Source organism: Lathamus discolor, chromosome 1 (assembly GCF_037157495.1).
Source record: "Lathamus discolor isolate bLatDis1 chromosome 1, bLatDis1.hap1, whole genome shotgun sequence".
Taxonomy (NCBI): Eukaryota; Metazoa; Chordata; class Aves; order Psittaciformes; family Psittacidae; genus Lathamus; species Lathamus discolor.
This window is the reverse complement of record NC_088884.1, coordinates 133985134-133998532: the sequence shown is the minus strand read 5'-3', so window position 1 is coordinate 133998532 and position 13399 is coordinate 133985134. Positions and strand designations below refer to the sequence as shown.

Genomic DNA, 13399 nt, shown 5'->3' with positions numbered 1-13399 from the left:
GCTACCAGTAAAAGCAGCTAGTGAATACATGATAGAATCATAGAATCATAGAATAGTTAGGGTTGGAAAGGACCTCAAGATCATCTAGTTCCAACCCCCCTGCCATGGGCAGGGACACCTCACACTAGACCATCCCACACAAGGCTTCATCCAACCTGGCCTTGAACACCGCCAGGGATGGAGCACTCACAACCTCCCTGGGCAACAGATTCCAGTGTCTCACCACCCTAACAGGAAAGAATTTCCTCCTTATATCCAATCTAAACTTCCCCTGTTTAAGTTTTAACCCATTACCCCTTGTCCTGTCACTACAGTCCCTGACGAAGAGTCCCTCCCCAGCACCCCTATAGACCCCCTTCAGGTACTGGAAGGCTGCTATGAGGTCCCCACGCAGCCTTCTCTTCTCCAGGCTGAACAGCCCCAACTTCCTCAGCCTGTCTTCATATGGGAGGTGCTCCAGTTCCCTGATCATCCTCGTGGCCCTCCTCTGGACTTGTTCCAGCAGTTCCATGTCCTTTTTATGTTGAGGACAGCAGAACTGCACACAATACTCCAGGTGAGGTCTCACAAGAGCAGAGTAGAGGGCAGGATCACCTCCTTCGACCTGCTGGTCACGCTCCTTTTGATGCAGCCCAGGATACGGTTGGCTTTCTGGGCTGCGAGCGCACACTGCCGGCTCATGTTCATTTTCTCATCGACCAGCACCCCCAAGTCCTTCTCCGCAGGGCTGCTCCGAATCTCTTCTCTGCCCAACCTGTAGCTGTGACAATGATCTTTCTGTTCTTTAGATTATGATCTTCTGTAGAGAAAACTTCAGTAGTTTGATCCCATTGCCTTCAGCGTCTTTAGATGCATATTTTCATACTAAAGAGCAGGCTGAAACTAGCGAGGCTGACATTACACTGCAGAAATCTATAATGCTTTTCTGATCCTTTCTTTCCAGCGGTTCTGTTCATGTGTGTCCTCTTTCAAATTACAGTGGGCTTATGCCAAATTTGCAAGGACTTGCAGCAGAGGGACACCCCCCACCCCCCACCCCCCCCCCAGCGACAAGCAATCAGTGTAGTTCATATAGTGTGGTTTTCTCATCCCTTCTCTTTCACATTCCTTAAAAATCCCCCAAAATAATAAAGTGTTTACAGGCTCCTGTATAATAATTCAATAGACAGGAGCCTCCGTGTCCTTAGTTACCAATTGTAGATTCCTCCACAGCTTAAACTACTGGATTCAAATATTGAATTAAGGAAGATACAGAAATTCGTTGATCATGGTGACAAAATTACTCTTGGGTAAGTGAAGAACTATATTGCAAAAACTGGGAAAGCAAACCTTGGTTCCAGTCACTGGTGTGAAATAACATAATATTTATTTAAAAGTATTTTGCAGCAGGCTGATAATGCCACAGTTACGTACATTGCAATGAAACAGCAGTAGCTAATGCAAAATCACAGAGGGCTGCTAAGTAAACGCTTAATATAAAATGCTAGTGTGTTGGTATTTTAGTTGTAAAGCTAGGTACAAGGAGGTGCATAAGCGACGTGAAGACAGCACTTGGAATTTGCATGTATTGCTGTTCTGCATTTATTTCTAGACATGCCTAATAGGACACAATACCATCATACATAAGTTTACATTTCAAGATTGCAATAATATTGCACAGGTTGCAGTAATATTGCCCATTTTCAAACTCATTTTTAGGCAAAATATTTGCGTTTTGTTTTCATTTCTGACTCTGCAGCATGTTTCTTTAGCTTGAGAAAGCCCCGTTCAAAGCCTCCTTTAATACCATAAATTTTACAGGCTATAGTCAAAATATGAAACATTTTAAAAAGTGCAATTAAAATCAGGGCTTTCATTTATTAAAAATTCATAAAGATTAAAACCCAGAAGGCTAGATTCTCAACAGAGTGTAGATCCTAGCTGTATTTATTATTCCATTTGACATACAGTGATTTATCAAATTGAGGATCTCGCCTTGCCAGTATAATATTGAGATAAATCTTGGTGTTAGGAATTGAATTATTTGTTCGAAGACAGCAGCTCCCTTAAGAGGGCATCAATAATGCTGAAGTTTACCTACTCATTTTTAATAACATAAGTTCACAGAACAGAGTGAAAAGCCATTCTGTAAAAGCAGAGTGAATAATTAAAGCTTCTAAGTTGAGGTATATTTATATAATTTAATTTTGCCTGTAAGTCTGTATTTGAAGGAGTCGTATGAAATGCAATCAATTTAAGCAAATCAATGTAAGTAGACTTGCATTACTACTGCTTTGTTTTACTAGAGTTCAATACCACATTGCCTTCAAGCAGGAAAGAGCAGCCATACGAAATATATTTTAATTGCTTGCTTCAGTAAAAGAAAAAAAAGAGAAAATCTTTGAAGAATTAAGACCTCAAATGGAAGCCATTTTAGTAAGTTTCAAAACACAGGATAGTTAGGGTTGGAAAGGACCTTAGGATCATCTAGTTCCAAGCCCCCTGCCATGGGCAGGGACACCTCACACTAAACCATGCCAACCAAGGCTCTGTCTAACCTGGCCTTGAACACTGCTGGGGATGGAGCATTCACAACTTCCTTGGACAACTTGTTCCAAGTGCCCTTACAGTAAAGAAATTCTTCCTTATATCTAACCTGATCTTCCCCTGTTTAAGTTTGAACCCAGTCCTCCATGTCCTATTGCAGCTGTCCCTGATAAAGAGTCCCCAGTTTTTTCAGTGGTTTCTTCTGTACCTGTGATTATGAAAGCTATTACTCCTACTCTTAAAAAATATGAAAAATCTTCCAAAGAGGTTAAACTTTCTGTCATGGTGAATCAGTCGTAAATTAGCACTGCGTGCTCAGTCAGGTTGGCAAAGGGTAAAAGGGAAATTTCGTGTGAGGATAAAAAAACCCATAGCCTTGGTTGTAGTTAGCTTATTTTGAACAATAAAATTTGGAAGAAATATTCTTTATAACAGTTCTTTTATGGGCATAACCTTTCTTTAGTTCTGAATTATTCAGTGATGCTTCCATAAGTGATATTCGTAAGGATTCCCTGTTCTTTCTGCTGTATGTGTACTTCACTCCCACCCAGATAAAACATTTTCAAGTAGGAATCAAAACAGGCTGGAGACATTTGGGGCTTTATTACCTTTAAAATTCTACCTTTATAATCTTACCTTGGTTCGAAGCAAGGGTAAGATATCAACAATCTAACTTGATAATAAAACATAAAGATGCTAGAGCATACTGTCTAATGCACTTAGGCATTATAAAGGAATATCATTATAAAGGGATGCTTCTCCAGGAAGGCTTTATAAGTAGTGTATCATTACAAATGGGGTGCATTCAGATGCAGCAGCAGCTGCTGCTTACCCAAGGACTTCTTTGCAGGATCGGAGCTTCATTTATCCCCTAAGCAAGCACGTCCATTTGTTAAGTTTTACTTTGCTGCAAAGGATTCTAATAGGAGAATATGCAAAATATTTGTTGGAATTCAAAATCTAACACCTCCCTGAAAAAAAAGTGAATAATACGCACACTGTCTGGAGGCAAAAAAGCTCTACAAAAATAAGTTTTGACTGATCCACCAGTAAGCCTAACACTAAGAAATCTTAAACCTTGTCCCTATGTGTAAAAGAGTAGTTTGGAATTTCACTTCTTTGGAGAAGAACTAATATTTTGTACAACAAATAATTATGGAAATGTACAAAGTAAGGAATAATTACGTACAGCATTGATAAAGTTAAATACCACATTGGCTTAACTAAATATAACAGCAGATACTACCTTTCTGTAGCATTATGTCCTTAATAATGGCTTGTTCTGCTTTGATCTTTACTTACACAATTGCACAGTTCCCTTTCTTTGGATTATTTCTTTAGGCCACACACCACTCCCATTCTTCATCTGTTGAAAAGACCTCATTCCAGGCTGCGAGGGACTTGACTTTATCTGCATCCTCACTGTTGTGAAGGTATTTCAGACCGCCAGAAACACAGCCTCATCTGAATCCTTGCCACTGTCTTCACTAGGCAAGCAGCCACCCCCACTTGGAGACCTACAGCTTAAGTCTTCCACACCAGACTCCTGATCACTGTTAGCTGAGAGGTCGGGATCAGAGCTTTTCAGGTTGTCCTGTGTCAAAATCAGGGCTGAATCTTCTTCATCCCCTTGTGAAGGGCTCCGGGATGGGAATGATTTCAGATCGTTGCTATACTCCTGGGGAGTGTTAGCTAAGCTGTTGCTGGAAGTAGAAAGCCCTAAATGTTTGCTTTGGTCTTGTTGCTTACTCTTGACTTTATTATCATTTAACTGTGATTTCTGAAGGTTTGCCAATCTCTGAAATAAAGATAAAAATAAGTATTAAATTGACATAGTTAGGGCCTGCTAATCCTCTTACCTGTTTCTGCCTTTTTCTGTTTTTAAATAAGTTCAGAGCCTAACCCAATTTGCACCCTTAAATCTGCCTATTTGCATTTATGGAGTAAAAAAGTGCACAGTTTATCACAAACCAATGCTGAATTACAACATCCTGAGTTACAATTCCTTCTGAGTTACAGAAGGATATAAAATTCCTTTCAGGAGTAGTATTTGTGCACCAACACAGGTTAAATTTTATCCCTAAGGAAAGTCCACTGTTGTGTCTTAAATGTAAAATAGTAATTTCTGTGAGAACAAAGATGACAGCTGAACATCCTCATGATGGAAAAGGATGTAGCATGTAGGGAACTCTGCAGTGTATGGAACTGGGTTTAATTTACCATCAATCAGTTAAGTCTGAGGCATCGAGATCAAGTGTTTATTACCTCTCCTAAGACCTCCAGCTCTTCTTCCAGCTGCTGAGTTTCCTCCTTCACTGCCATCAGATAATCAGTAACTGACTGTCGAGGATGCAGCCCCTTTTCAAAGCGGTTGTACATACCACTCCAGAACCTGGAATTGACAGAAAGCAAGTGACCTCGGCAGTTTTCTCATTTGGTGAGGTGGCGTCGGAAGACTGAAATACACAGGGGCTTTTATTTGTTTTTCCAGATGCATGTTGTCCTAAATGATCCATCCATGGATTATTCATCATTAGAGTGCATACACTGAGTTCATTGAGTATTTGGTAAGATAATATGGTTCATTTGCATTGGCTCCGTCCTGAAGATGCAACTCTGGACATAAACAGCTTGAACCAGTTAGGATGCACAACAGAAAGAAAAGGTGAGCATACCTTGGACGTGGATCCCGTGGTTGTGAGTTCACTTGTGTTCACTGAACGCAAGTTTTGGCTGTATTATTTTCTTGTTCTACACTCTGGGCTTTAGGGGAATGGTACCTATAGAATAGCTGAGGTTGAAGGCAGCTTTTCATAATCCTAATTCTCAACTGCTGTTAACTTCCCATGAAGTCAACTTTGAAATTTTATGTGCTTCTTTTTGTCTGGGGCAGGAGAGGGGATGGTGAGGGTGGTAGTGGTGAGGTGCAGCAGTTAACAGGGTTTTTTTTCCTCCACTGTATAGAAGAGTGTCCTCTTAAAATTTAAACTGACATTTTAAACTGGCCTAAGGAAATGGCATGACCTGCATATGTTGATAAGTTTTCTTGTTCTGTGGAATTGTTGGAGAAACCTTTATTTAAACAGCTGAGTTGATGGTTTCTTTTCAGGAGGAAAGGACTTGAACTGTGAGTCCATAGCTTACTCCAGCACTCCTCCCATCTTCTGTCTTCCTGGCAATACATGGCCACGGTCACACTCTGAGCACGTAAGGAGTTCACCAGACATGTTAAGTAACCAGGAGACCTGCTGTCAGCTGCAGCTGTCCAGCCAAGTTGCTGACAGAGATTTTCAGAGTACGTGCATGCTCCTTGGTGGAACATGCACGTACCTTATTATTCCTACCCCAGTAGTATACTACGTAAGTCATGTTCCCCTTTAAGTTTATCATCCGATCTTTATGTACCCAAGTAATTCCATTAAAATCAACAGGATTAGTCATCCGATGGAGGATATGCAGTATCAGTAGTTCTTTTATAAGTCCCACTATCCAAAAGAACACGATTAATGACTATTTTAAAGTTGTTTTAAAGTGGATGTGACCTGGAACAGCAGACATGAAGGAATTCTATTTCTGTCATTTAGGATATTTATTGACTTTTAACAGGTACTTTTTACTTGCAACTAGAAAACAAATCAGTCAGTTTTACCTAAATCACAGTTTTCATTAATTTCTATTCAAGTTCTCATAATCTTCGTTAAGATTCATGTCACAATTATTACTATTGACATTCTGACTTGAGTAATTATTTCTAAAATTATATTTTATTACATTTTGAAAAAAACAAACCTGTATTCTTTGAGGTATAGCAACGACACTGGGGAACTCTGCTGTTTGTTTTACTAAACACTTGTTTTAGCAATGAAACCCTATCATTTTTTGAAATGTCTCTTTTTATTTTTCACACCAGTTGATCCAAATAAATACCACAAAATCATGGAATAGAAGAAGTTGAAATTTGGAAGCTGCAGACGAGAACAGAACTGAAAGAGACATTTCTCAGTGGAAGAAGTAAGTAACCATGAAATGAGGACACACAACTATCAATATAGCCTTAATCTTAAGCTTCTTTTCAGACTAATACTCTGTTGTGAAATGGTGCAGAGGTGTTGGCTGATTATGAGCATACAAGGAACAAACACATATCATCTGAGACTGAATTTACTCCGTAAAATCACCTTATGGAATGAGAAATATTAAATACAAAGGCACTCTGTTCTGTACAAACACATCCTACAATTCTTAGTAGCAAGTGATTCTACCTACTTGTACAAGAAGTTGCATGGAGCCATCTGAGGGCACAGGGTCCCTTGGGTTTTACTGTGGTCAGGTCGATACAAAGGATTCAGGTAATCTGCACGGTTTTTCCACAAGTGAGCCCACAGTGAATATGTTCGTTCTTGGATTCTAAAAATAAATAAATAAATAAAAGTAATTAAAATATATTAAAGTCAGATATAACTAAGGCTTAGTTGTGACATCCTAGTGCTCTGTACTTACTCATTTATAATCTGCTTTATACTTCCTGAACAGAATTAGTCTGGAGTTACAAACACAGAAAAACGAGACCCATATTCCTTTGTTGGTCACTAAAGGCAAAATCCAATCCATTTCCTATAAAGCTAGAGCAGCTTTTATGGTGGTGGGGTTTTTTTGTGAGATAAGGTGGAGAGACAGGTTCCTTTGCGAGTTGATTGCTTCCCTAAAATTAGCTTTCAGACCGATCTCTACACCAAAGGGATCCCCACATTTAAAAGCACTCCTACACCATTAAGCTGCTCATTTCTCATTAGGTTAGGTTAGTTAGGTCTTGGGATAGGATGACTTCTGAAGGTTTTGACTTTAAATGGACTATGGCACTGAGGCAGTCCTGCATTTGAGCAGTGAAAGGGGCCAAATAGCAGCAGCAAGCAGCAACTCTGTCCTGCCTCTCATGACTACTGCTGATAGGATCAGGATGCATCAGTAAATGGTGGGTATCATGATGTACCTCAGGAACCAGGGCCCCAGAAGCAGATATGAACACTAGCACTGCCAGGAATGCTCTTACTGTCTCTGTGCCTGGGGGCAGGTACGTTAATTCATAATTGCTTTGGGGCCCGACATCAGGACAGTTTGCTGGTTCAGTCTGAGAGAGAGCTACCAGACAACAAAAACTGTTAATAAGAAAGTATCGAAGAAATCAGGAATAAAATGTCCTGACATGAGATCCAAAGACAGGTTAAAACACAGAAGAGCAGTGACTCTTAAACTGAGAATTTAACTAGCATTAATATCTTGTATTAGAGCTACAGTGACAGCTTGCCTTGTTTGTTGTCAATGCTGCAATAAAGGTAGGGCCACATGGCCAAAGGGCTAATGCTCCTGTCAGTTTTCCCTAATCCCTGTCACGCACACCGTGGATTAAACTCCTAGCAGAGCCAGATTGCAGGGGATCAACTTTTTTTTCTGTATTAATCTGCATTGCTAGAAGACAACGGCCAAGAATTCTATGCTGCACTGTGCCCCTTAAGAAAGCACATACAAGTAGACTGGCAAATGTCTGACTCCTCAATACATCACCACCAACAGGCTCCACACATAAATATGCTACCAAAGAAAAGACTTCCATACTTCAGCTCTCGTCTCTCCTTCTGGCTGTTACACAGGAAATTCCCAAACTGGCAAGAATAGATATGATGCTGTATGTGGATGAGGAATCTCTCATTGAATTCAAAGGCACAAGGAAACTGTTCCATTAACTGCCAAACACACTCAAGGAACTGGTCAATAACAGGGGATATCTCCTTTGGATCTCCATCTAAGTTGCCATACCTGAAACAAGACAAGATAGGTTCAATTATAACCTGAAATCCTCTAGGAAAACTGAATTAAACTGAGGAAGTTGGGGCTGTTCAGCCTGGAGAAGAGAAGGCTGCGTGGGGACCTCATAGCAGCCTTCCAGTATCTGAAGGGGGCCTATAGGGATGCTGGGGAGGGTCTCTTCATTAGGGACTGTAGTGACAGGACAAGGGGTAATGGGTTAAAACTTAAACAGGGGAAGTTTAAATTGGATATAAGGAGGAAATTCTTTCCTGTTAGGGTGGTGAGACACTGGAATGGGTTGCCCAGGGAGGTTGTGAGTGCTCCATCCCTGGCAGTGTTCAAGGCCAGGTTGGATGAAGCCTTGTGTGGGATGGTTTAGTGTGAGGTGTCCCTGTCCATGGCAGAGGGGTTGGAACTAGATGATCTTGAGGTCCTTTCCAACCCTAACTATTCTATGATTCTAATTAAAACTAATGAAAACAAACCCCTCATTTTTACTGCGCAAGGTTCATTTATAAAATCTCAACTGCCACTATGTATTTTTACTTACAAACATGATGCAATATTTGTGGAGTAGAATGAAAGCAGAATTTATCAAATACAAACAAAAATTATACTTTTATGGATGTCTTGTTTCCTGACAGCTACATGTTTTAATGCTATTAATATAAAGTTATACCATAGTAAAATAAGTCATAAGAATGACTGCAATGGCTTACTGACAAAAAGTCAATCACTTAAGTCTACATAATAGGAAGAAGCATTTTCAATCAGTTATTCTGCTTATCTATTGTGTGTATTTATATATATATATATATATCAACCAATGGAAATTCCATAAACATCTAAAATCAAAACTTCTACTATTTTTATGCATCAAAGAAAATATAGCAATACTGTATTGCAAACCAAAGCTAGCAGTGGTGATTACATTTCATAATATCTCTCACCACTAATAGACATCTGACATATCATATGAAATGTAGTAATTCCTGCTAGAATTTCACAAGTGGTGTGGAGCTACACAGATTTCCTGAAAGTTTTGGGTGGTTTTTTTTTTTTGAAACTACAAGAGAATCATATTCAAATCAAGCAATAGAATGTAATTAAACTCCAATATAAAAATTGCTTTTTTATCTTTACAGAAACTAAAAAGAAATACAAGAAAATGTGGATATTTATCCATGTCTAAATGTATAAATCCTTCACGCATTTTTATTTAAAGCGGTTACATAATGGATGTGCAAGATAACTTGTCCAAACAGATGACTTTCCACTTTGCTTTACTTGATGCTTCTGAACAAATCCTGCTGTTTTGTTAGAATAGAGTGTAATAGGAGGAATGTGTCTTATGTCATAGATAACTTGCAGACATGCCTAAGATGAAGTATTGTCCTGGAAGATGTAGACTTTGTTGATCAGGGACTTACATGAGGAGTCTTGGCACTACTAAAAGATATGGTGGAATCCAAAGGGATTTTGCAAGCCACATTCCTTTCACATGGCTCTCTCAATGCTTATAGCAACTACAAGGCCAGCACTGAGGATTCCCAATAGCAGCCTTGGAGTGCATATATAGGAAAAGACAGATAGATTGATACAAAAATATTCGACTCTGATTTTTCCACAGAGCAAACTGACATCATAGGAGAAAGGGTATGGTGGCTTCCTGAGGGCATTCTGTTTGCATACTTTGTAAGGCAAGAAGGAAGTTAAATTGGAATGGAAACAGATAGTGACTACATAAAAATATATCTAGAAAACCTTAGCACTGCCTTACCTGTGGTTGAATTTGTGACCAAAGGAAACCCAGTCTTTTTCAATTAACACCTAAAAGGAGAATATTGCATTCAGTGTTGTGGAGCAGAGCTGACATATGTTGAAACTGGTGGTGCAAACAAGCAGGATTGGAATCCCAGTTAATTCTTAGATTAAGCAGAACAATGCCAAGAAAGAATTATTTAAGAAAGCAGTATTAGAATCTAGGATAACTTATAGAATAAGCAGAAAAATAGTGAGTGATGAGCACTGCTGCCAGCTCAGGGGAAGTAGCACTCTGCATGGATGCAGGTAGGATGCCAGTATTTCAGCACAACTTCACTTAGCTTGATCCATCGTTTTCTAACATAAAACCTAAAAACATCTTAATCATCTTTTTTAAATGTGTGACCAGTAATTTGATAAGCATTCCTAGATGCTTTACCAATGCTGTATTGCTTGGGAAAGGAACAGATTTTCCAACATAGCTGCGCACTGCAGTTTAATGTCTAGAGAGCACATGGTTCTGATACTCAAAACTTCACTGATCCCTGAAAATGAATATAAATTCTTGCTTGGATGAAAGCTCTTTGGGCTGCAAGCATCTCTTGTCAAGGTTAGGAAAAAAAGATATAAATGGGTGCCCAACTGATTCCCACCTTTGCTGCCATTTCATATAGAAACTGGGAGACTGTAACATGGACAGATAAAAACCTTCCTTTCTACTTAAAAAAGAAAGTTATATTTAAGGAAAGTTTATTTTCCATCAAAACCAGAGATACTCATCTTAAATGATGCCATAATACTTCATTTACTCTATGAAAGAGAACCTGCTTACCATGAATCCCTTCATAGTTCTGTAATACGGATCCAATAGAAGGCTTGCTACAGAGCAAACCTGGGCTGTCCTATCCCAGCCATCAGAGCAGTGAACAAGCACACTCACACCTTCCTCAGCCACAGCCTAAGAACACAGAAGAAGTCAGAAATTTCACAAGCAGGGAGAAAGGCAATAGTAAGAGAGGAACAGTGAGACAGTGCAATGTAGAGAGTATTAATGGATATTGAGAGACCTCGTTCATTTTTTACTCTGCACAGATTTCTAGAATTGAGTGCTATTCCCCTCATTTGGAAAGTCTTAATCTCATTCCATCCCATGCAACATGGCAGCTGCAGCATCACCTGTTTGCGCTCCACTATAGGAGGATTTGGGGTGTTTCAATTAAAGTACATCGAGCTGTCAGAGCAGACAACTATCTAAAGCAGATTCTGATGCAGTTAATGCTCTAATTCATATACCAGTAACAGAACAGCCATACTTCAAATATGGCTTTTAATTTCTCATCTTGATGGTAAGGTCAATAACGGCAATGTCTGCTTATGATGCCAGCACTAGTGTGGATATTATTACAACACACTGCATTGCAAACTTGTGGCGTACTTCTCGAGGTTTGTGGGGAAGCCCACGGGAATAGCAAACTTCCATATCTAATAAATAAGATTGTCTCAGTATCTTTAATGTAAATAACGGAGGTTGGAGGATGACATTTTATACATAAACACATAAAGAAGAGATCATACTAAGTTCTCCCAAGTTTGGTTTGCATTAGTTTTGGAATTTGACGTTGGGTTTTTTAAATTTGAAGGGGTTTGGCCTTTGCCATTTATAAAGACAATTTTAAAAGTAGAGAAATAAAGTAGGTTAGGGAAGATACTGCTTGGAAAAACAAACATTTAAACCAAGTTTGGGCTTAATAAGGAACAGGGAGTTATAATAAATTATCTGTGTTTATCTCAAGAGACAAGTAAATTCTACTAAAATAGAAGCCCTGTGGGCAGGCGACCAACAGCTGAGACCCTGGAATGGTACAAATGAGAACGGGTCACAATGCGTGCCCAAGGAGGCACGAGAAGCTAGCAAGCATAGGGACAAAGGATCAAATATTTTTGGACTGTATTTTAAGACTAGCCATGGGGGAGAAGTTGGCAAGAGCCAATGTAAATGACCTGATTTCTGTAAGGTAATGAAAGCTAGTAGGGCTGGGAAAATAGCAACATGCATTTATCTTGCAGCTGCTGTTCAGGTAAGAAACAGTTGCCTGCTGAGCAGGAAGAAGCAAAGCAAGAGAAACAAGCAGCTGCTAAGGGAAAGCCAGGAAGTTTTATTCATATGGTCGTATGTAGCAGGACGTGTGAATAAAATGGCCTGTAAGAAATCGTAACAGTAATCTCAAAAATAAGAATTTAAACAGTAAAAGGCAAGGAAGAGGTAATAAAATTAAAACTACTGTCAGTAGATGATAAATTTCTGCATTACTTTGTGTGGGATTAGGAGAAAAAAAATCTTATTAAAGCCACCAGCTCTTTTCTGAACCAATCCTCAAGTATGTTAAGAGTAGAAACTGCTAGAGTTTGGCCATGGTAATGTACAGGATTTGGTTTAGGAGGTGAATTTTGTTCGTGGCTGAATAACTCAGAGGGGATAACACAGTAGCTAATATTCCTGTATTACAGCTAACATGCAAAGTAGTAGTCCTAAACAGAAACCTTCAACAAAGAAAGTGTCCAGAAATCAGTGGAAGAGGCAGGGGAAATAGTGAAAGAAACAGTGACAATCACTGCTGTGGGGTAAAGTACAGACATTCAAATACCTGGCATACAAGATGCAGGCTAGTAGTGGCTTTAGTACGTTTGGATTCTTTGGTGAAGAACACAAGCTTCTTTTTACCATATTAACAAAATGTCCACACGACAGCACCTAAGCATCATCTCCCCTCATATATGAAGCATTTCAAGGTGGGTTTTTTTTTTTCAGATACATCACTGAAGATAACAGAAGTTACCCACAAGCAGAGAATTTGGTCTTCAGTTTCTGTACCTGGTTAGTCCAAGGTTAGTTCTCATTTTACACACATTACCTTAGCAATAAAAATGCCAGCATCCATAATGGCTTTGATATGCTTCAGCCAGCCAGAATTTTCTAGGCCCCACAGAAAGTCACTCATTGAAGGTGATTTCAGCTCACAAACTGCAAAATAAGCCACATCTTAAATGTACAGTAATCATAGACCCTGAGGCTTTCACTGACTGTGCAACCAAACAGTTATCTCTTCAGATACCCTCCATATAAAACATTAATCTTTTGAAAAGAATGGCTACTTCACAGTCAAAATTTACCACTAAAAAAAAAAAAAGCAGCATATATTTAAGAAAGAGGGATGGGTCAGGTTTCCCCCAGTATGTTGATTTAAGTTAAAAAGAGAAGCTGTTACAAAGCCTGTTGCAAACAGTTAACCAAAGGCATCCTGTG

The 13399-nt window shown here is 39.3% G+C and overlaps 1 protein-coding gene across 4 annotated transcripts in view; it reads right to left on the bottom strand.

The window, feature by feature from the left end:
* Positions 1 to 1347: 1347 nt before the first annotated feature.
* Positions 1348 to 13399, bottom strand: part of MTMR7 (myotubularin related protein 7) — a 45307-nt gene continuing 33255 nt past the window's right edge. The window contains exons 8-14 of one of the 4 annotated variants that reach the window (XM_065696603.1): positions 13008 to 13117; positions 10928 to 11053; positions 10112 to 10161; positions 8140 to 8340; positions 6793 to 6933; positions 4792 to 4918; positions 1348 to 4324 (exon numbers count right to left, since the gene is read on the bottom strand). In XM_065696603.1, coding sequence (XP_065552675.1) covers positions 3965 to 4324; positions 4792 to 4918; positions 6793 to 6933; positions 8140 to 8340; positions 10112 to 10161; positions 10928 to 11053; positions 13008 to 13117 — 1115 coding nt within the window. In that variant the 3' untranslated portion in view covers positions 1348 to 3964. The remainder of the gene's footprint in view (positions 4325 to 4791; positions 4919 to 6792; positions 6934 to 8139; positions 8341 to 10111; positions 10162 to 10927; positions 11054 to 13007; positions 13118 to 13399) is intronic. The other 3 variants (XM_065696620.1, XM_065696611.1, XM_065696628.1) reach the window with 3 other exon arrangements.